Source organism: Narcine bancroftii, chromosome 1 (assembly GCF_036971445.1).
Source record: "Narcine bancroftii isolate sNarBan1 chromosome 1, sNarBan1.hap1, whole genome shotgun sequence".
In the NCBI taxonomy this organism is placed as follows: Eukaryota; Metazoa; Chordata; class Chondrichthyes; order Torpediniformes; family Narcinidae; genus Narcine; species Narcine bancroftii.
In genome coordinates, this window is record NC_091469.1 from 472,842,303 (window position 1) to 472,863,201 (window position 20,899).

Sequence of the window (20,899 nt, forward strand, 5' to 3'; positions counted from 1 at the left end):
TGGCCAGCAAATACGTGTGGCATCAATTGCAGAAATAGATCAGCGGGTGGGCGAAGGCGTCCATGCAGTGCCAAATAACCAAGGTACAGCAGCAAAACCAAGACCCCACCTCAGCACTTTGAGTCCGCAGAACAAAGGTTTGACCACATCCACGTGGATGTAGTAAGACCCTTGCCCAGGGTTTCCGCTATCTGTTCACAATGGTCGACTGCTTCACCAGGTGGCCAGAAGCAGTCCCACTGGCAGATATGTCCACAACCTCGTGCGACAGGGCCCTCATCTCGTCCTGGGCGGCATGGTTCGGGTTACCATCCTACATCACATCCTACAGAGGGGCCCAGTTCACCTCCAGTCTGTGGTCTGACCTCACCAGCCTGTGGGGTGCCCAGCTGCATCACACAACAGCTTACCACCCACAGTCCAATTTGAGTTGGTGGAGCGTTTCCACAGGCACTTCAAAACCAGGCTTATGGCCAGGTTCCAAGGACCCAACTGGGTAGTCGAGCTATCATAGCTGTTGGGCATCTACATGGCACCCAAAGAAGACCTCAACACCTTTTCAGCCAAACTCATCTACGGAGGTCCACTGGTGGTCCTGGGAGAATTCAACCCCAGCCAGATAGTGTTCCTCAGCAGGCTATGGGAAAAAGTTGGCAACCTGGTCCTGATTTCACCTTCCAGGCATGGACATGCAAGGACCAACTTATCCAAAGATCTACAGGACTGTGAGTATGTTTTCATTCGCAGGTGTCCACATTGTCCACCATTTCAGGTGTCCACATTGTCCACCATTTCTGGGTCATCCTCCACAATGGGGCCATGTTCGAACTGTAGGTCGGAGGCAAGATGTCCACAGACATGTTGAAGCTGGCACCCCTGGACCTGGCATGCCCGGTCGAGACACCAGCACCACGCCGAAGAGGCGGGCCACCGAAGGGTGCAGAGACTTTGCCTTCAGATAACAAGGACAATACTGCCGGTTCTGTGGCGGGTTCATGTGGCGGCCCTCTGCAGCGGCAATCAAGCTCGTGCTCCAGGCAGTGAGCGCAACCAAGGTCAGCAGCGCCAATGGTCCCAACAAGTGAACTGGCGGGTGAATGGCAAGGGCAGCTTCAAGGCCAGTGACCCCAAAATGGCATTGGCCTTGCATTACAGCCAACAGACAGGAACAGCGTGCAGGGAAGAAGGATATTGTTATGCAGAAAGGTACCTGCGCGCAGGAAACCTGCTTTTGTTATGTATGTTACAATGTCAGCCAATGGGGGCCACGGTGGGAACAGTGCAAGTATAAAGGTCGGGTCTGAGCCCTAATAAAACTCAGAGCTTAACCTGACTACACTGCGTGTGTGTATCTTCTTTCGAGTATTGCACGGCTCCTCGATTTTCATCCCAATAAACAACTGTCTGCCCAATTTTTCTGGCTTGCTTCTTAACTAATAACACAAGTGGTTTCTCTCATGGTTTCAAATGTGTTACTATATCTCCTCTACCTGTACTTATTTGATAAATCAGTACTTCATCTCAAATTTTGAAAGTCTTTGAAAATAATTGCTTTCCAACTCTAGGACTATTTTTATGAAACTTTCTGAAAACTTGCAATTCTGCGTAATAAATAGGAATTTCCACTGGTTCATAGTTCAAAATGGCTTCAGTTAAACTTGCTCATGATGTCTCGTATGGTTTCTGATGAAGATTTTTGATCTTCCATTTCTATTTTTAACATATTTCATCACGTACTCTATCCTCTAATCATTGTTAGCGATAGTTTACCTCTTCCACCCTGTTGGATTGTTGCGCCCATTCCCATTGTTTGTATATTTTACTTTACACAAGTATGATAATAATAAATTTTAAAAATTTGTTACTTCTTGTGCCTCATTTATCTCTAAAGTTTTGCACAGAACCTTTTAAATGAGGATTGGGAAGTCCAGCGTGTTTCATCCCAGATTTGTGATTACCAGCTGATTATGCTCAGTTTAACCCTGCAATTGTGCTGATGGAACTTTGATACAATATTTCTGCAAACACATCTGCGTTGAAGTCAGGAAGTTCAAAGGTATGGCCGACCAGCCACAACTCCTGACTTGAAAACTGGTTATTAAAGTAAGCTCTTGATGCTGCCAAAATATTTTTGTGGGCTTTAAATTTGGTGTCTTATACAACAATGGTGACATCGCAGAGTTGAATGTTGAAGCCATGTGAATGTTAAGGCCTTCCAAAACTTGAGTATCATTGTGTATATTATTTTTAGAGATGGGCAATAAATGGGCCTCATAATGAGCTCCTATCTCAAAGCACCAGAGACCCAGATTTGATTCTGAGTTTTTTTTTAAATGTACTTTTTTATGTGCTCACAGAATTCTAAGGAGGTTTCTTTTTCTTGGAGTCTGTAGAATCTCAACAAGACTTCCTTACTTTAAACTCCCATCTCTATTTCCCTTCCCACAAGTTTTATTGCGTTATAAGCTCACATTTTATTTAGTAACCACACTTTAAGGGTTAACACAGGCTGAAAACATTTCATAACAAAACCTTTCACAGCAAAACCATCCAAAGTTTGTAGTCAGACAGAGGACACTCTCAAGTAGGAGTCTCAAACAAAGCAATTGGTTCGGAAGAACAAAAGAACAATGTTGTTATTTCTGGAAGAAAGACCAGATGGGGCATTTACAAGTCATATGATTAGTCATGTTTTTGGGAAATTGAAACAGAAAAGATTTCAGTATTGAGCAAGTAAGTCATGTGATTGAGACACTTGAAGAAACAAGATTGATTAATAAGATCTGCAAGAGACAGAAGTCAAGGACTTTGTGTGAACTGGACACTTCTGCTGTTTACTCCTTGTTGGTGGAAACAGTGATCTGCTGTGACCATTGTATTGGTCATTTTGGATTAACACATATCTGGTTAAATGAAGCAGGAGAATTGCTTTATTTGGATCATGACCATTCTGATTGTCACTTCGTCTGACCCTTGCCTGGGTTTTTTTTAGAAGCATTGAGGAAGTCACAAGTTTTGTTTCCTCTACACAAGGAAGAGTGGAATTGTGACAATCATTCGCATGAAAGAACATTTCTCTGGAAGCAACTTGATAAGCATTCGTGAGTTAAAAAGCATTCTGATGCTCATTAGCCGCTTTGAAACTGCAGCACCTGGGTAGCCCTCCTGGGACCCAGGTGTGATTACTGGGGCAAAGGTGCTGGAAGCACTTTTAAACTTGCAGGGGGATCCCGCCCCCACAATGACGTGTCATGTACTCACTAGAAGTACTCCCGGATGTTCAGATGCTGGCTCCCCGGTGACGAAAGCATGCAAGCGCTGATGTCACTGGAATAAGCGGGTCGGACATTTTTGTTTCTGAATCGCCTGTGGACGTGACCTAGGTAAGTATAACTGGGTTCCCTGACTACTTCTGAGGTAGATCAGGGGCCCAGTTGGGTTTTTACAGGGTTGGCCAGGTCGGACCCTTTCCAACTGGGGCTGTTTGAAAGGGCTTAGTTTCTCACCTACTTCATAGTTACCTCTGAACTTCAGTTTAAAAGTTCTGAGTTTCAGCATAGGATTTCTAAGACTGAACTTTGGGAATTGACTTTCCAGAATTGTACCCAAGTTGTAATGGTCTGGATCTAATATGGGCGCCCGTGCACACACACACACACACACACACACACACACACACACACACACACACACACACACACACACACACACACACACACACACACACACACACACACACACTTAGATTTAAGTTAAGTTGTTATATTATTAATAGTTATTAATAAATATATAGTTTTAGAAATTACACTGTCTTGGTGAATTTCTACTGTTGGCAGTCTGTGACATAACAATTAGCATACTTTGTTTCATCATCTGTTGTCTCCAGATTCTAGTAAATGTGGTTTTCCAATCTGGGCTGAAATGGCTTTGGGCTGTTTTATTTTTCCCTGTGAAGTCACTTGGTTTTACTACATTAAAAGTCTGATAGCGGTAATAGCTATGATAGATTCCGAGGAATACTGTACAAGCGACAGTAAGAAGATGAATCGTTGCCATGGTTGTCTCATCTAGAAACTAATGTGGGAATCATTGACTTTTCTGTCTTTTATGGTTCTTATGGCAAAGAATAAACTAAATTGATTTATTTGATTTTTTTTGTGATAGGAAGTAAGAACCTATTGTGCTTTATAACCAGCTGATTAAAATAAATGTGTCAAAATATGCAGTTTCTTGGTAATATTACTTCAGAAAAGTAAAATGTGCCGCAAACTTGTGTGCATAATTTTAATGGTATTTCTAATGTGAGCTGAAGTGCACGTCTCTGAAAACAAAGATTTGACCATATATTCCTGTGGCTTCTTCTTCATGATGTGGCATGAAGAACTAGGTTAGAAGCTTCGCAAAACCAATGAAACAAATGTAAATTGGTTTCCCTTGAGTTTTGTGACATTCTGCAATCTCTTAAAAGCTAGAAACTGCCTTCCACATTTCTCTGGAGAGTATAATCCAGCCATTTTTCTTTTCATTATCCTGTCTGTCTCTAAATTGTTTGACTTGTACGTGCTCTGAAGACCCAAAGAAATCGGCTGCATCAGCAGGAGTCTCTGATAGGTTTGTGGATTTTTTTTTCATCCCATAGACCTTTGCATTTTTAAAAAGCTCAAATAGAAAGAAAGTAGAGGATAGAATTGTAATAGCCCAGTCTAGTGAAAATATTCACAATTTTTTCTGGATTTATAAATCTGTGACAGTGTTCTCCCTGGAGAAGCCAAAATTATTCTGCTTAGAGCATTGAAATTTAAGGAAGGATTTAAGAACAGTGAAATGTAGCTGGTGCTGCGGCAATGCAGCTTCAGTGACCCAGATTTGATCCTGACCTAGTGTGTGGTCTGAATGGAGTTTACCTGATCTCCCAGTAACTACGAATTTCCCTCAAGCTCCCGTTTCCTCCCACATCTCAAAGACAGATGGGTTAATTGGTTAATATAAATTGTCTCTTGTTTAGGTTGGTGAGAGGAGTGTGTGGGGGAATAATAGAGAAATGTGTGGGGGAATAGGAATAGACATTAACCGGGATTGGCTGAATTGCTTCTATGTGTCATAACGATATGTGAGGTTTTGAGTTGGAGAAATTGTTTCCACAAGCAGGAGAGTTGGTAACCAAAGAACAAAGGTTTCAGAAAATAGGTTCAGGAGTAGACTATTCAACACTTTAAACCTGCACCACCACTCAAAATTATCATTACTTCAGTATCCTATTCCTCTCCATTCACCTTGAACCCTTTAGCCAATAGGACACATCCTTTTGAATGTCTAAAAAAAACTCGCCTGAACTTACTGTGTTCGGGAGTTCCACAAGTTCACAACTCTGAATGAAGAAATTTCTCCTCATCTCACTTCTCTGGCACCCAAGAGAACATTCTGCATCTAACCTGCCTAGTCCTGTCAGAAGTTTATGTCTTAATGATATCCACTTTTGTTCTTCTAAATTCTAATTAGTATAACTGTAATCTATCCAGACTTCATGCGACAATCCTGCTATCCCAGGAATCAGTCTGGTGAACCGTTTTGCTGCATCATTCAGTAGGAAGACTGTCCTTTCTTGGATTTGGAGACCAAAAACTTTACTCAATACTCAAACTGTGGCCTCACCAAGGACCTATACAACTGCAGTAAGAGCTCTCTGCTTCATTATTCAAAACCTCTCCTAGTAAAGTCTGATGTTATTTGCTTTTCACCACCCGCTGTACCTTTAATGACTCATGCACTGTATACCCAGATCTCATTGCGCCTCCCCATTTCCTAAAGAGTTGCTATTCAGACAATCTACCTGCCTGTTATTGCCAACAAAGTGGATAACATACATTATACTGTACCTGCTATGAATTTTCCCACTCTCCTAATCTGTCTCCTTGCAGCCTCCAGGAATCTTCCTCACAGCTTGCACTGCCACCCAGCTTGGTGACTTTTGCAAATGTGAAGATATTACATACAATTCCTTCATCTAAATCAGCCATTCTCAACAGGGGCCTTCTGGCCCCCAGGGGCCAGAGCGCATTTAAGGGGGGCTATGGATTAAAATTCTCCAATATTTTTTATGTAGTCGGCAGGAGAGTAGTATGGAAGAAACCAACTAAACTTGACTGCTTCACATGGAAGGGGGCCAGAGCCAAAAAAGAAATGTTGAGAATGGTTGATCTAGATTGTCAATATATATTGTAAATAGCTGAATTCCTAGCACCTTGTAGACCTGTCAGAATTTTATATGTTGTGTCCACTGGTAACTCTCGGCATTTCGGAAAAGGGACTATTAGTTATTACTCTCCTGCCTGTCAGTTTTTTGTACATATCAAAACATCAATACATTACCTCTATACCATGTAATCTAATGTTCCACAGCACTCTTTTGTGCTAGGCCTTATTAAAGGCCTTTTGGAAGTCTGAATACACCACATCTCTTGGATAACCATTCTGCAGGTCACGTCCTCAAAATCTTTAAGATTTGCCAAGCACAATTTCTCTCTCTTAAATCCATGCTGCCATTGTCTTGCTGCCATAATCCTGTCAGTGCTGTGCATTTGGAGAGGATTGGCATCCTTAATAATTGACTCCAGCATTTTCCCCACTATTAAAATCAGCCCAACTTGTCTATAATAATTCCTTTATTTTTCTCTCTGTCTTTAAAATCTTGTGTCACATTAAGCCACCTTTCAATCTGAAGCAACTGAGCCAGAGTGTAGAGATTGTTACAAAATACTTACTAATGCATTCACCATCTCTTGGGCAAGCCCAGGAGGTTTATTGACTTTCAATGCTATTTACCGAACACAACTTCATAACAGAATAAATTGCATCAATTCATCCTCTATGCAAAGTCCCTCTGACCACTGGCATTCTTGGAGTGTTATGTTTTTGGTGAAGACCAAACTGAAGAATGTATTCAAGTGATCTGCCAATTGAATATATAATCAGGAAAATATAGGGAAAGAATTGAGAAAATATTAAGGAAAGAGCTTAAAAGCCATCAGTGTTTTGCTTTTTATAATTTTGTTATCAAAATTAAAGTGTGGACAGGATTATAGTGGCTTAAAAAAAATAACTGGCACAGTCTCATGGAAAAGAATGGATCTAACAATTGGTGAGGCTAGAAATTCTGTAGCATTTCTTAAAGTTGACAATATGGTGAATTTTCATTAATAAGATGCTTCTCTCTCACACACACATAGGAAATGTAATTTAAACAAAAAATCTATTTTCTAAGTTTATCTATGGTCATGTCAGCTCAATAAATCTTTTAGTCTTATTCACTTTTACAATATCTTGCTTTCAAACACTTCCAGATAATAGATCACTACCTCCAATTTTACATTGCTGCACCCTTATTTGCTCTTATTGTAAGAAGCCCACCTCACTGACAAAAGGCAAAGGAGGAAAAACCCAACACCCAACCCCAACCAACCAATTTTCAGCTGCACCATTTCATCGGATGCAAGGATCGACAAAGAGATAGACAACAGACTCGCCAAGGCAAATAGCGCCTTTGGAAGACTACACAAAAGAGTCTGGAAAAACAACCACCTGAAGAAACACACAAAGATCAGCGTGTACAGAGCCGTTGTCATACCCACGCTCCTGTTCGGCTCCAAATCATGGGTCCTCTAGCGGCATCACCTACGGCCCCTAGAACGCCTCCAACAGCGCTGTCTTCGCTCCATCCTCAATATTCATTGGAATGTCTTCATCACCAACATCGAAGTACTCGAGCTGGCAGAGTCCGCAAGCATCGAATCCACGCTGCTGAAGACCCAATTGCGCTGGGTGGGTCACATCTCCAGAATGGAGGACCATCTCCTTCCCAAGATCGTGTTATATGGCGAGCTCTCCACTGGCCACCGTGACAGAGGTGCACCAAAAAAAAGGTACAAGGACTGCCTAAAGAAATCTCTTGGTGCCTGCCACATTGACCACCGCCAGTGGGCTGATATCGCCTCAAACCGTGCATCTTGGCGCCTCACAGTTCGGCGGGCAGCATCCTCCTTTGAAGAAGACCGCAGAGCCCACCTCACTGACAAAAGATAAAGGAGGGAAAACCCAACACCCAACCCCAACCAACCAATTTTACGCTGCAACCGTGTCTGCCTGTCCCGCATCGGACTTGTCAGCCACAATCGAGCCTGCAGCTGATGTGGACATTTACCCCCTCCATAAATCTTCGTCCGCGAAGCCAAGCCAAAGAAAAGATATTATAGCACAGGCAAGACTGGACACGTACAATAAAATAGCAGAGATTCTGGTCAGAATTTAAGGAGCAAGTGATGAAGTGGGTTTTAATGAGATTAGGGAGGTCTTTAGTAGCAAGATTGAAGAGACAGAATCTACTGGAATTCGGAGACCTCCCATGAAATCTGTTTAATTTCATATTTGCAATAATTAGCAGAGAAGGAAGCTATTTCTGGCATGTCTTTTCCATGATGCAAAGATTAATTGGTAAATAGAGTAGACTAGAATAAAATTGCAAAACAATGCAAGCTAATATTTTGTGTCAATCATCATGTACCTGAGGGCACTAATGCTACACTGATTCCATTTTATTTTCACATACATGTCGTCATTAATATCCCCTGGATTCTGCTACTCCCCTACACATATGGGGCAACTTATAGTTAACAATTATCGTAACCACAAGTCTCTGAAATGTGAGAAGAAACCGAGTATCTGTGAAAAAACCAAAGTTGAAGTTTATTTATCATCCAATTGTACCAGTATAATCCGACAAAACCGTATTCTCCGATCCGTGGTGCAGAACAGTGCAAATCACACATAAAGATGTAACGCACATACAGACCAATGATACATATAAATATATTAAAATAGATATTAGAGTCACGGAGAATTGTTTTAGCAGTCTCACAGCCCATGGCTCTGATACTTCTGTATCTTTTTCCCAATGGGAGTAGCTGGAAGATGCTGCATGGGGGATAGTAGGGGTCCTCCTTGATTTTGCGAGCCCTCTTTAAACAACGATCACAGTAAATCTCATCTCTGCCATTTTTATGGTCCTGCAGATTGATCTCCGGTCCAATGCTCTCCAGCAACCGTATGACACCATGATGCAGTCCTCATCAAGGGGTTAGCAGTAGAAAGGGTTAAGAACTTCAAATTCCTGGCTGTCAACATCTCTGAAAATCTATCCTGAGGCCTCCCATGTCAACATAATAACACTCACCAGTGTCTATACTTCTTGAGGAGTTTGAGGAGATTTGGAATGTCACCGAAGACTGTTACAAATTTTTATAGGTGTACCATAGAGAGCATTCTGACTGGTTGCTCAGGGTCTGGTATGGAATGCCAATGCATAAGCCAGGAAAAGACTACCGAGTTAAAACTAAAAGGGGGTAAAGCGTGAAAGTCTGCCTGAACATAATGGTGAAGGGGGGAGGGGCACAGTCCAAAAGGCAGGTGGTTATAGGTGGATAAGGGAGGGCACACCAGCATGCAGGGGGAGGAAGGATGGCTCTGTGAATGGAGAGGGAAGGGGGTGAAGAGTTGGAGGAAGTAAGACAAGGGGAAAATGAAGGAAGGGAGGGAGGACAGAGAGTACATTAGCAAAAACAGAAGAAGTTGTGGAAGAAGGAGGATGTATCATGCTCTGGTCTTAACCTCCTCTTGAAAACAGATACAATGAAGACAGAGAAATTTGGAAAAAGGAATCTCATAGGTGACTAGGTGTGAAGAAATGTAGTTGAGGGAGTTGGTGGGTTTGTAAAATATGTCAGGGGAAAGCTTATCTCCCGAGATGGAGACTTATCAAGAAAGGGGGAAGAGGAGAGTCTTACCGAAGATGAACCAGGTGAATTTGAGATCAGGGTGGAAGTTGGCAGCAAAGTGAATGAAGTTGATGAGCTTATCAGGGGTGGATAAGAAAGCCCTGATATAGTTGTCAATATAACAGAGGAAGAGTTGAGTGACCTTGCCTATATAGGCTTGCAGCATGGATTGCTCCAGAAAGCTCACAAACAGGCAGGCATAGCGGGGAGACATCCGAGTTGTGAACTCGGCCAGCATCATCATGGGCAACCGTCTTCACTCCATTAAGGACAATTACAAGAGGCAGTATCTCAAGAAAGCAGCCTCCATTCTCGAGGACCTTCACACTGTAGTGTGGATTGAAGAGAGTCATGTGGCCTCTACGTCTGGTGGAGACCTCTCTAGTTGGCGCCTAGTCAGAATTCACCTCACCTGCCTATTAAGGATTAGATCTGCCCACAGGTGAGGTTGATGCACGATTGGTCCTCACAGGTCATGTGGACGGGTCTCACATTGAAAAGGATGAGCACGTGCAGTCCCCGCTCTCTCTGTCTCTCTCACTCTCTGTTTGTTACACTGTGTGAAGACCATCACTGAACTCCAGGCTGCAGGCTATGGGCAGCTCCAGAGGGCCGAATGCAATGGGTCTGTCCTGGATCCTGATCTGTGGGCAATGCTGGAGACCAGGTTCATTTGATATACTTGTTAGTTATAATTAATTTACTGTTTGTTAGCATGCTTGCCTGCTAGAGATAGAGAGAGTTAATGGTACTGTGTTCAAGTCTCGTGTTCCCAGTGATTTATTCGCACCCAATGTGTGTTATTCTAGGCTAGTCTGTGTGAGTATGTGTGAATTCCCCTGTGCATAAATAAAGCCCACCATTTTTTTGAAGAGATGATAAGAAAGTGGATGAATGTAGGACGGTTGACGTGATCTATTTGGATTTTAGTAACGCTTTTGATAAGGTTCTGCATGTAAGGTTAGTAAGGAAGGTTCAGTCACTAGGGATTAATAGAGAGATAGTGAGATGTGTTCAGAGGTGGCTGGAAAATAGACAGCAGAGAGTCATGGTGACAGCGGTCTGTCAGGATGGAAGCCTGTGACGAGCCTCAGGGATCGGTGCTGGATTCCCTGTTGTTTATCATTTGTATTAATGATTTGGAGGAGGGGGAGACAAATATGCAGACAATACAAAAATAGGGGAAGTGGTGGATAATAAGGAAGGTTTTCTTGGATTACAGAAGGATTTGGTTTGTTTGGAAAAGTGGGCTGAAAGATGACAGATGGAATTTAATGTAGACAAGTGTGAGGTACATTTCGGAAAAAAAATAACCAAAATAGGACATATGCAGTTAAGGGGAGGGCATTGAGGTATGCAGAGGAACAGAAGGGTCTTGGAGTTATGGTACAGAGTTCTGGTACAGAGTTCCTTGAAGGTGGATTCCCATGTAGATAGGGTGGTTAAGAAGGCATATGGTATGCTGGCCTTCATAAATCATAGTATAGAATATAGGAGCTGGGAAGTGATGCTGTGATTGTTTAAGTCATTGGTGAGGCCAGGTTGTGTTTGGAGTATTGTGTTTAGTTCTGGTCTCCAAATTATAGGAAGGATTTAGATAAGGTGGAGAGGGTGCAGAGAAGATTGACAAGGATGTTGCCTGGCTTACAACATCTAGAATACAGAGAAAGATTAAGGAGACTGGGACTTTATTCAATGGAATGTAGACAGTTGAGAGGGGATTTGATAGAGGTATTTAAAATTATGAAGGGAATAGATAGACTAGTCGTGAGTAGACTATTTCCCCTGAGGGTAGCGGAAATTGTAACAAGAGAGCACAAGTTAAGTGTTAGGGGGCAAAACTTTAGGAGAAATGTTAGAGGATGCTTCTTCACTCAGAGAGTGGTGGCAGAATGGAATGATCTTCCAGAGGAGATAGTTGTGGCAGGGTCTTTTCTGTCATTTAAGAGAAGGTTGGATGGTAACATGGATATGAAGGGGTTGGAGGGTTATGGGCGAAGAGTAGGAGGGCAGAACTAGTGGAGTTGTTCGAGTGAACCGGCGTGGACTTGAAGAGCCGATATGGCCTGTTTCCGCGCTGTAAACTGTTATATGGTTATAAATTGTTATATGGTTTAACACGTGTCCAGCCTTGATTCTCTTTGAACCCTATTCTTAAACACAACCACCACCCAGGCCATGCTCTCTTTTCAATGCTACCATCAGAAACAAATACAGAAGCTTGAAGATGAACACCTGTAATGCCGTAAAACAGTAAATTTTGTGACATCTCATGACAATAAATTCTGATTCTGACCAATGTAGAGGAGGTCACACCAAGAATATCAAATATAGTAGATTAGATTGGACTGTGCATGTAAAGCTCCATGTTGCCTGGAAGGTCTGATAAGAGTCCTGCCCTGAAACATTGACTGACCATTTCTTCCATGAATGCTATTTGACCTGCTGAGTTCCTTCAGCAATTCATTGTCTGCTCAAGATCTAAGCCAGGAATTAAATAAAATCACAAAAAGCAACATACCAAAAAATCCAGAGGTCTTTCTTCTAACTAATATAAGAAATAAAGAACTTGGACTCAATTTGGATGGAGCACAAAAAAGATTTATTATGATAGCCTTAGCTGTAGCAAAAAAATGTATTATGTCAACTTGGAAATTAGAAGATAGCCTGAGAATACAGCAATGGTACATAGAAATGAATAAATGTATTCCATTGGAAAAAATAGCATTTTTTAAGAATTAGTAATTTAAGAAATAACATCACAGTATTCGAACAAATTTGGGAACCGTACATGGAACACAACAGAGAAGTCCTACCGCGGACCTCCACCCCCTAAAATGACAGAAGGAGAAGAAGACGAAATGAACTGACCCAGTATGTAAAAGTAGAAGACACAAATTTCTTGTTTATTTTCATTGTGTGATGACATTGTTTAATGGGTTTAATGTATCATATAGGTTGAACGTTGAGTGGGTGGGGGGGGGGGGGGTGAAGGAGGGAGGGAAGGGAGGGGGAAAAGGGAGAAAATGACACTGTGTATATTCAAGAGGGAAATGTTTGTGTGTATTTTGGTTAGTATGGTTCATAGTGTGAAAAATAAACATTTTTTTAAAAAAGATTCCAGCATCTTATCTTTGTGTTTCTCAGACAAATTCACGATTCCCTTTAGATGGCGCTGCACTTTTAATCTCAAAGAATTATTGATACCAGTGCAAATAAGGGAAGAGAATTCTTGCCTTCAATAAACTATTTTTCCAAAGACCTAAAAAATTAGTAATGTTTACTTGGTTTTGATTTGTTTTAAGTTAATTGTTCAAGGGCAGGAGGAATAGTGTAGTCCCATTTACAGGAAAGCTTTTTGGCTTTTCAATAAATACTTTGCACATTTTGTCATGAGTTGACATATTGAATAATTTCTTTCTATTTGAAGTAACTAAATGAAATAAGCCTTAACAATATTTTAATTCCTGATTTGTAATTTTCTCTTCATTGACTGAATCTATTCTATGCAGTGCCTTTGTCCATTTGTATAGCTGTACAATACAACCATAGAACACTACAGCATAGAAAACAGGCCCTTCTAGTCTGTGCTGAAACAACATTCCACAGATACCACTGACTTTCACCTATTCCATAATCCTCCAGACCTTGCCCATCCATTTATCCCTCCAACTCATTCTTAAATCTTAAGATTGAGTCCGCACCCACCACATCAGACGACAGCTCATTCCACACTCCCACCACTCTCTGACTGAAGATGTTCCCCCTTTCACCCTAAAGCCATGTCCTCTTGTATTTTTCTCTCTTAATCTTAAGTGGAAAGAGCCTACTCGCATTTACTCTGTCTATACCTCTCAACATTTTGTAAACCTCTATCAAATCTCCCCTCATTCTTCTACGCACCACCAAATAAAGCCCTAATTTGTTTAATCCATCCCTGTAACTCAACTCCTGAAGACCTGGCAACATCCCAGTAAATCTTCTCTGCACTCTTTCAATCTTACCGATATCCTTCCTGTAGTTTGGCAACCAGAACTGGACACAATACTCCAAGTTTGGCCTCACCAATGCCTTGTACTCCTTACTCTTGGCCTTCATTGAGTACAGAAGTTGAGATATGAAGGCCAAGATACCAAAAGCTTTCTTCACTTCCCTGTCTACCTCTGACATCACTTTCAGGGAATTATGTATCTGTATTCGCAAATCCCTTTGTTCCTCTGCACTCCTCAGTGCCCCACCATTTACTGTGTATATTCTACCTTGGTTTGTCCTTCCAAAATGCCACACCTCACACTTGTCTGCATTAAATTCCATCTGCCATTTTTCCAGTTGGTCCAGATCCCTCTGCAAGCTTTGAAAGCTTTCCTCGCTGTCCAGAACACCTCGAATCTTAGTGTCATCAGCAAAGCTGCTGATCCAATTTCCCACATTATCAATACACCTTATTAGTGGATAGTAAGTAAAATGTTTCTATCAAAATTGTCTAGCAGAGTTTCAGTTGACTAAAAGTGGAAGCTATAATTTTGCTACATTCTGTAATTGTACTTATTAGAAAAGTACAACTTCCTTTCATAAGTAAACTACAAAAATATAAAAATCCATGCAAGTGAAATTTAGCATGCCAGCTCATCTTGCCCAACAGCAGCAACAGACTTCTGAATTGCATGAAAAGTAACTAACATTTTTATTCTGGGATTTATAAAGCAGTATATCTAGTGTCTACATTTTTTTAAATGTTATAGATGGATGAAAAATGTTATAGATTGGATTGGGTATCTATTGGGTAAATACTCTTAAGGCAGCTTGGAGTCAATATGGAATGGAAGCAAAGATAACAAACTATCACAATATATTGTACTGTTTAACATTATTCCTAATGTAGAAGTGAAAAGTCATGGATTTACAAATTTTTATAATTAGTTATTTTCTTCATTTTTGTATCTGAAGATTGTGAGGTTGGATCAAATTGTAAAACCAAAACTTGGAAATACTTGGCAGTTTAGGCAACACCTTATTGAGGGAGAAGCAGAGTAAACCATGGGATTGGATAAGAGTTCTTTTAAATGCAGATAAAATTCTTAACTTTAAATATTTTTTCTTCAGAACAATAAATTTAGAAATGATAAGAAAATTTTGAGGAATAAACTTCTGTGGTTTATCATCACTCTTGTAAATCCATTGGAGTTTTATTTCACAGTCACCACAGATGTGTGATTTATTTAGTGGCAACATGATTGATAGTCACAGTTACAGCTTCTAACTTTTTTCTTTCAAAAATTTGTTCATAATTTGGAATTCCAAAAACAGATCTGTTCTGCCAGAACATAAAACACATTTTGGCTTTTAATACAAACTTTCTTCATACATGTTTTAACTTACATTGCTTTTCATTTAAGTTTGCAGGGCATTAGTAGATGAAATAGACTGGGCAGTTAAGAAAATGGATCCAAAAAAGACAATTCAAGTGGGATCTTTCCGAATTAGTCCTGATGGCTCTCAAAAACCAAATGAGGTATGGATGTTGTTTAATATGCATTATTTACAGCCAGTTATCCAAACAGCAGCGGTCCACAAAATTGATCATCTTAATCATATGAGGTAATGGAATACAAATTGAGTTTACCATGAGAAATGGAAATTTGTTGTCATGTTTTACTTGAATATGTGAAGTAAAGAAAATATCTCTAATGAAATATTTTTTAAAATCCCAAATTTACTCTTCCAGTTTTGACACTTTCAGCTTTTGAAGGTAACTTTGAATTTAATAGACTTGCAATTGAAATATTAAGATGATATTTTCTGTAAAGAATTTGTACCATTTATTGCAGTGTACTTCTATTTTACTATCAGTGAAGTTCACATTCTTGTTTACTTAGACTCCTCCCTTTAATCTCCACTCTTAGCTATATATTTTTTAGAATCTGCATTAACAGTTAAAGATGATACATTAAATGAAGAGGGGTAATTTTGAGTGATGTTTTCATTTGCAAGTTGCTATTTTGGATAAACTATATCAGTAAAAGAGGAATTTTGGAAAATGTTCAAAGAATAATATGCATTTGAATTCCTCCCCATTTTGATCAAACCTGGAATATATTAAAATTGATGCATGGTGGAAGAAGAGAAGAAAATAACATTTAATTTCAGGTAACATTTATGGCTGTTGATAATATCTTGACCATAGTAAGAAGTACTATGTAGTACATAGTAAGAATGTGCTGCTATTTTGGGAAAGCTTCAAAGACTAATTTGGATCCAAAGTAGGGGGAACAAAGGCATACAAAGGAAGAGTTTACTCTGTGATCTAAAAATAGACAAGGAAGCCTGCAAAGTAGTAGAAATCTAATTTTAGCATGAAAATTATAGAAGAAAACTATCAAGATAAATTGTTTTTTTATGTGAGCAACCTAACTTTTTGTAGTAATGCAAAGAGTAATTAAAGTAAAATGAGGCTGGCCACCAAAGACTTTGTTTGGAGACAAGGGTCATAGCTGTGTACTTTGCATCTGTTTTCACTGAGAAGGGGGTTGAGTATAATTATCTAGGTACTCAAAAGGAAATAAAATTACATCAGATTAGGATGAATTGGATGGCTCTCCAAAATAACTAAAATCTGCATATCTGCAGAAGAAAAGGATAGAACTGCAGAAGCTAGAATCTTGAGCAAAGAAAAGCTGGAGGAACTTGGTTCAGGGAGAGAAATGGACAGTCAGCAATTTAGGTTTGGCCCTTTTTCAAAACTAAGGTGGAAAGGAGAGGTATCATGCATGAAAAGGAGAGGAAATGATCTAAAAGGTAATGGGCTACTGGACAAATGAATGTGAGAAAGTTGGAGAGATGGTAAGGGAAGAGACCTGGGCAGATTGGTAGGGGTGGGTGCACAGTGTGGGGAAGGTTGAGAGCAAAGCAAATATGGGAGCAGGTAAAGGACAATTTTTTTTTAAAATAGAGTAGTATTTGCTCATTCCTTATTTGGCTTAATTTTGGCCTCGATGACTACCACCTTATGGTACTGGCCTCCATCATTATGAAATGCTTTGGATATAGAATGCATCAAAGTGCACCTCTCAGCGACACCAGACCAATTTCAATTTGCCTACAGGTGGAACCATTCCACAGATGATGCTATAGCCTTGCCCCGTCTTGATCCATCAGACTGCTGTTCATTGACTTCAGCTCGGCAGAGGCTGGTACAGAAGCTATCCTCACTGGGACTCAACACCATCTCTGTAACTGGATCCTAGACTTCCTAATGGAAAGACCACAATCTATCCAGGCCAGCAGCAGAACATCAACACCATCATACTGATCACTAGCATTCCTCAAGACTGTGTGCTCAACTGCTCCTTTTCACACTTCTGACCCACCACTGCAATGCCAGATTCATCTCCAACAGAGTAAACAAATTTGCAGATGATACAACAGTAGTGGGCTTCATCAGCAACAACAATAAGTATCACTGCAGTCTCACTGTGGAACATTTTGTGATATGGTGCGATAATTACAACCTGTGTCTCACCGTGGACAAGACAAAGGAAATGACTGTGGACTTCAGGAGGACCAAGGACAACCCCCTCCTCTACACATTAATAACTTGGTAGTGGAGTGCATCAAATTCCTCAGGGTCCACTTAATTAATGACCTTTTCTGGTCACAGAACATCTCCTCTACTTGTCAGGAAGGCCAACTGTGGAACTGAGAAGGCTACGGTGGGCAAAGTTACCGGCTACCATCCTTTCAACTTTCTGCAGAAGCTCCATCAAGAGCATCCTGACCAGCCACAATAAAGTTTTGTAGATTTGCTGTAGAACATTGGATTGGATGTCAATCCACAGGACCATAAGGGTGGCAGAGAGAAACAGCTTTGTCCCATGGTCAGTGAGTCTGCTGAATGATTGGAATGAGCTGTTCATACAAACCCTCCAAATGCTTTTGAACAATATTTATTTATTTTTATATATGTCTTGTACAATTAGATGAAAATATACTTGAATTTGAACTGAAATCATAAAATATTTGGTATGTTTTTTCAGTAATCGGTTGAAGAGAAGTAAAGAAGAAACCAAGTAAGTTTGGCTGCTTCACAGGGAAGGGGGCCCATAAACATTTAGCAGAGTCCTAAGGGGGTCATAGTCAAATAAAGGGTCAGAATGGCTGATGTAGAGGATATTTTATCAGAGCAGCACATTACTGTAGGTGAGGATAAGTGGCATTTTTAGAAGACCATTTGTATTTTTTTAACTTGATATTTCAGCCAAGGATAATGGCATATTTGCTGTAATGGCAGCACTGCTGCTGGTGCAGACCTAGGGAGAATAGGGAGCGGAGACATGATGATGCTGTGCAGGATCCAACTACCTGGCCCTAATTTAGCAGCTCCATGTGTGCTTTAAATGACTTGTTAAAGGGACCGACTGTGTTTTTATTAAATTCCTGCAACTGTAGTTTCTCTGCCCAAGCTGGTGGGGCCTGTGCTGGCAGTGGCCTTGAGGTGTTGCAGATTCCTGGGGAACAGAGATGGGGAGAACACCCCACTCCCCCACCATTGAGAAGAGGTAGCATAGGAGATTACTCTACAGGACAGTAATCATTGGCAGCTGACCAGCGAGAGACTCAGTGGCTGAAGGACCTAGATTGGCTGCAGGCAGTTGGTGACTTCTGGTCGAAGGACCCACACAGACTGTGGCCTCTTGGCGACTTGCATTCGAAGGACCCACACAGGCAGTGGGCTGCTGGTGACTTGCATTCGAAGGACCCACACTGGCTGTGGGCTGCTGGAGACTGGTCATGGGGAACCAGGTATCATAACTGAGATTTTAGAGGGTGCTGAGAGCAAGAAGAGCTCCTGAAGAACCTCAGGCTCTGTAGGCTTTCTGACCATATCGGAAGCTTGAATCTGGAGCTCGGGTTGTCAATGGATAGAATCCGTGTGACTGCAGGAGTGCTGGAGGTGAATCCGTGGCTCTGAAGGGACTCTCTATTCCTTCTCTTTCTCTTACAATAAGGGCAATTCTAATGGCGACTCTTTGTCTGCCTTATGGCAGACTAAATGAAATTTTGTGTAGTATTACATTTTAAATTTTATTACCATATCCAGCCAAGAAAGGGTTTCAGCTCTGATTTGAAGTTTGATCAACAAGATAGGCTATGTTTCGATGTATATGTATCAGTCATTTGTGTTGAACAATGTTCATTGTTAGCAACAGAAAGTGCTTTGAAACCCCATCACAGTTAATGTAAATTTAAGATTGGAATTGATACTCAGCAGATAAAAGTATTTGAGTGCTATGCATGGTGACTTCTCAAACCCCTACTGTTCTGAAAAAGTGAGGGCTCCTATAGAGCTTAATCAATTTTTATTTTGCACTGCATAGAGGTTGATATAGATCTTCTTAATTAAGCATATTTCATTTTTCCCCTCGTTGAGCTAATGTAGTTTACTTCAAATAGGACATGTAAATGTACGGTAAAAATAAGGGCTTAAAGTGCTCAATATAATGTACATATAGCCAACAGCTTCAGACAATGACAATTGCACATGAAAAACTGGAAACGCCACCACAACTGTGAGCAAAGCAGATGTGATGGGCCAATGGGACCCCTTCTGCTCCTATATTTTCTGATATCTTGTGAAGACAGTGTCACCTCAGCTGACTCCACGCTTGATTAAATTCAATGCTAAAAAGTTCCATGAGTTAATTTGCAAATGTGGACAAAGCAATCGTGGAGGGTTTGATTCAGTTCAAGTACTTCTTTCATTTACACATTGAGTCTTAATTACTGCTGTTTCTTCCCGAAAATTAACTGATAACTCAGGAGCTTTGGTCATCAAGCTTCTAATGACTTTTTAATTCATTTTTTTAATTTAAATTTTATTTACAATTTTTCCATTTGATGAAATCTTTCTTTCCCTATAGATTTTGCTGTTTGCACCCGATGGTACATTTTTAATTTAAACATCTGCTGAGCTGTAGAACATTTCAACACTGGAACAGGTCCTTCAGCCCTCATGTCTGTGCTGAATATGATACCCAAGTTCAACTAAAACTCTGCTGCTTGTACATCATACATATTCCTTCACCATCAACTGGGCCCTCACACGCATCTCCCATTTTTCACACACATCTGCACTCATCCCATCCTCCCGCCACCCCACTAGGGAGAGAGTTCCCCTTGTCCTCACCTACCACCCCACCAACCTCCCATGTCTAACATATAATTCTCCACAACTTCCACCATCTCCAGCGAGATCCCACCACCAAGCACCTTCCTACCACTTTCTGCTTTATGCAGAGACTACTCCCTACACCAGTCCTTTGACCATTCACCCCCCCCCCCCCCATTGCTTCCCACCAATCTCCCTCCCTGTTCTTAACCTTGTAAGCGGAGCAAGTGTTACATTTCCTCCCTCACCACCATTCAGGGCCACAGACAGTCCTTCCAGGTGAGACGACACTTCACCTGTGAGTCTGCTGGGTTGGTTTCCTGCTCCCGGAGTGGCCTTCAGTATATTGGCGAGTCCTGACACAGACTGGGAGATCATTTCGTTGAGCACCTATGCTCTGTCCACCTGAGGAAGTGGGATCTCCCAGTGACCACGCATTTCAGTTCTACATCCCATTCCCAATCTGATATGTCCATCCATGGCTGCCGCTTCTGTCGAGATGAGGCTACACTCAGGCTGGAGGAATAACACCTTATATTCTGTCTTGGTAGCCTCCAACCTAATGAAATGAATATTTATTTCTCCAACTTCAGTTAACCCCCCCACCCCTTTCTCTTCCCCCTCTCCCCCATCCTCCCTCTCCTTTTCTTCTCACAATTTCTCCTTACCTATTATTCATATACCTCCTAATCTCCCCTCCCTTCCGTTCCTACCAGGCACTCCATGTATTCCTTCACATTATACTCTTTTTCCTTCAGCCTATCATGGATCCCTCCCATTTCTCCCTCTAGCCAATCACTAGTCTCCCCCTCCCCCACCCCCTTTTTCAAATCTCTGAACATTCCGTCCTTTCTTGACAAAGGGTCCCGATCCAAAACATTGACTTTCTGCTTCTACTAGATGCTAC

General features: G+C 41.2%; 1 protein-coding gene across 3 annotated transcripts in view; it reads left to right on the forward strand.

Annotated features, from left to right (window-relative positions):
- LOC138751884 (protein canopy homolog 1-like) overlaps window positions 1-20,899 on the forward strand; it is a 104,344-nt gene that overhangs the window by 47,978 nt on the left and 35,467 nt on the right. For 2 of the 3 annotated variants that reach the window (XM_069914780.1, XM_069914779.1), the window contains exon 2: window positions 15,224-15,339. In XM_069914780.1, the coding sequence (XP_069770881.1) occupies window positions 15,224-15,339 (116 nt within the window). The remainder of the gene's footprint in view (window positions 1-15,223; window positions 15,340-20,899) is intronic. The other variant, XM_069914781.1, reaches the window with a different exon arrangement.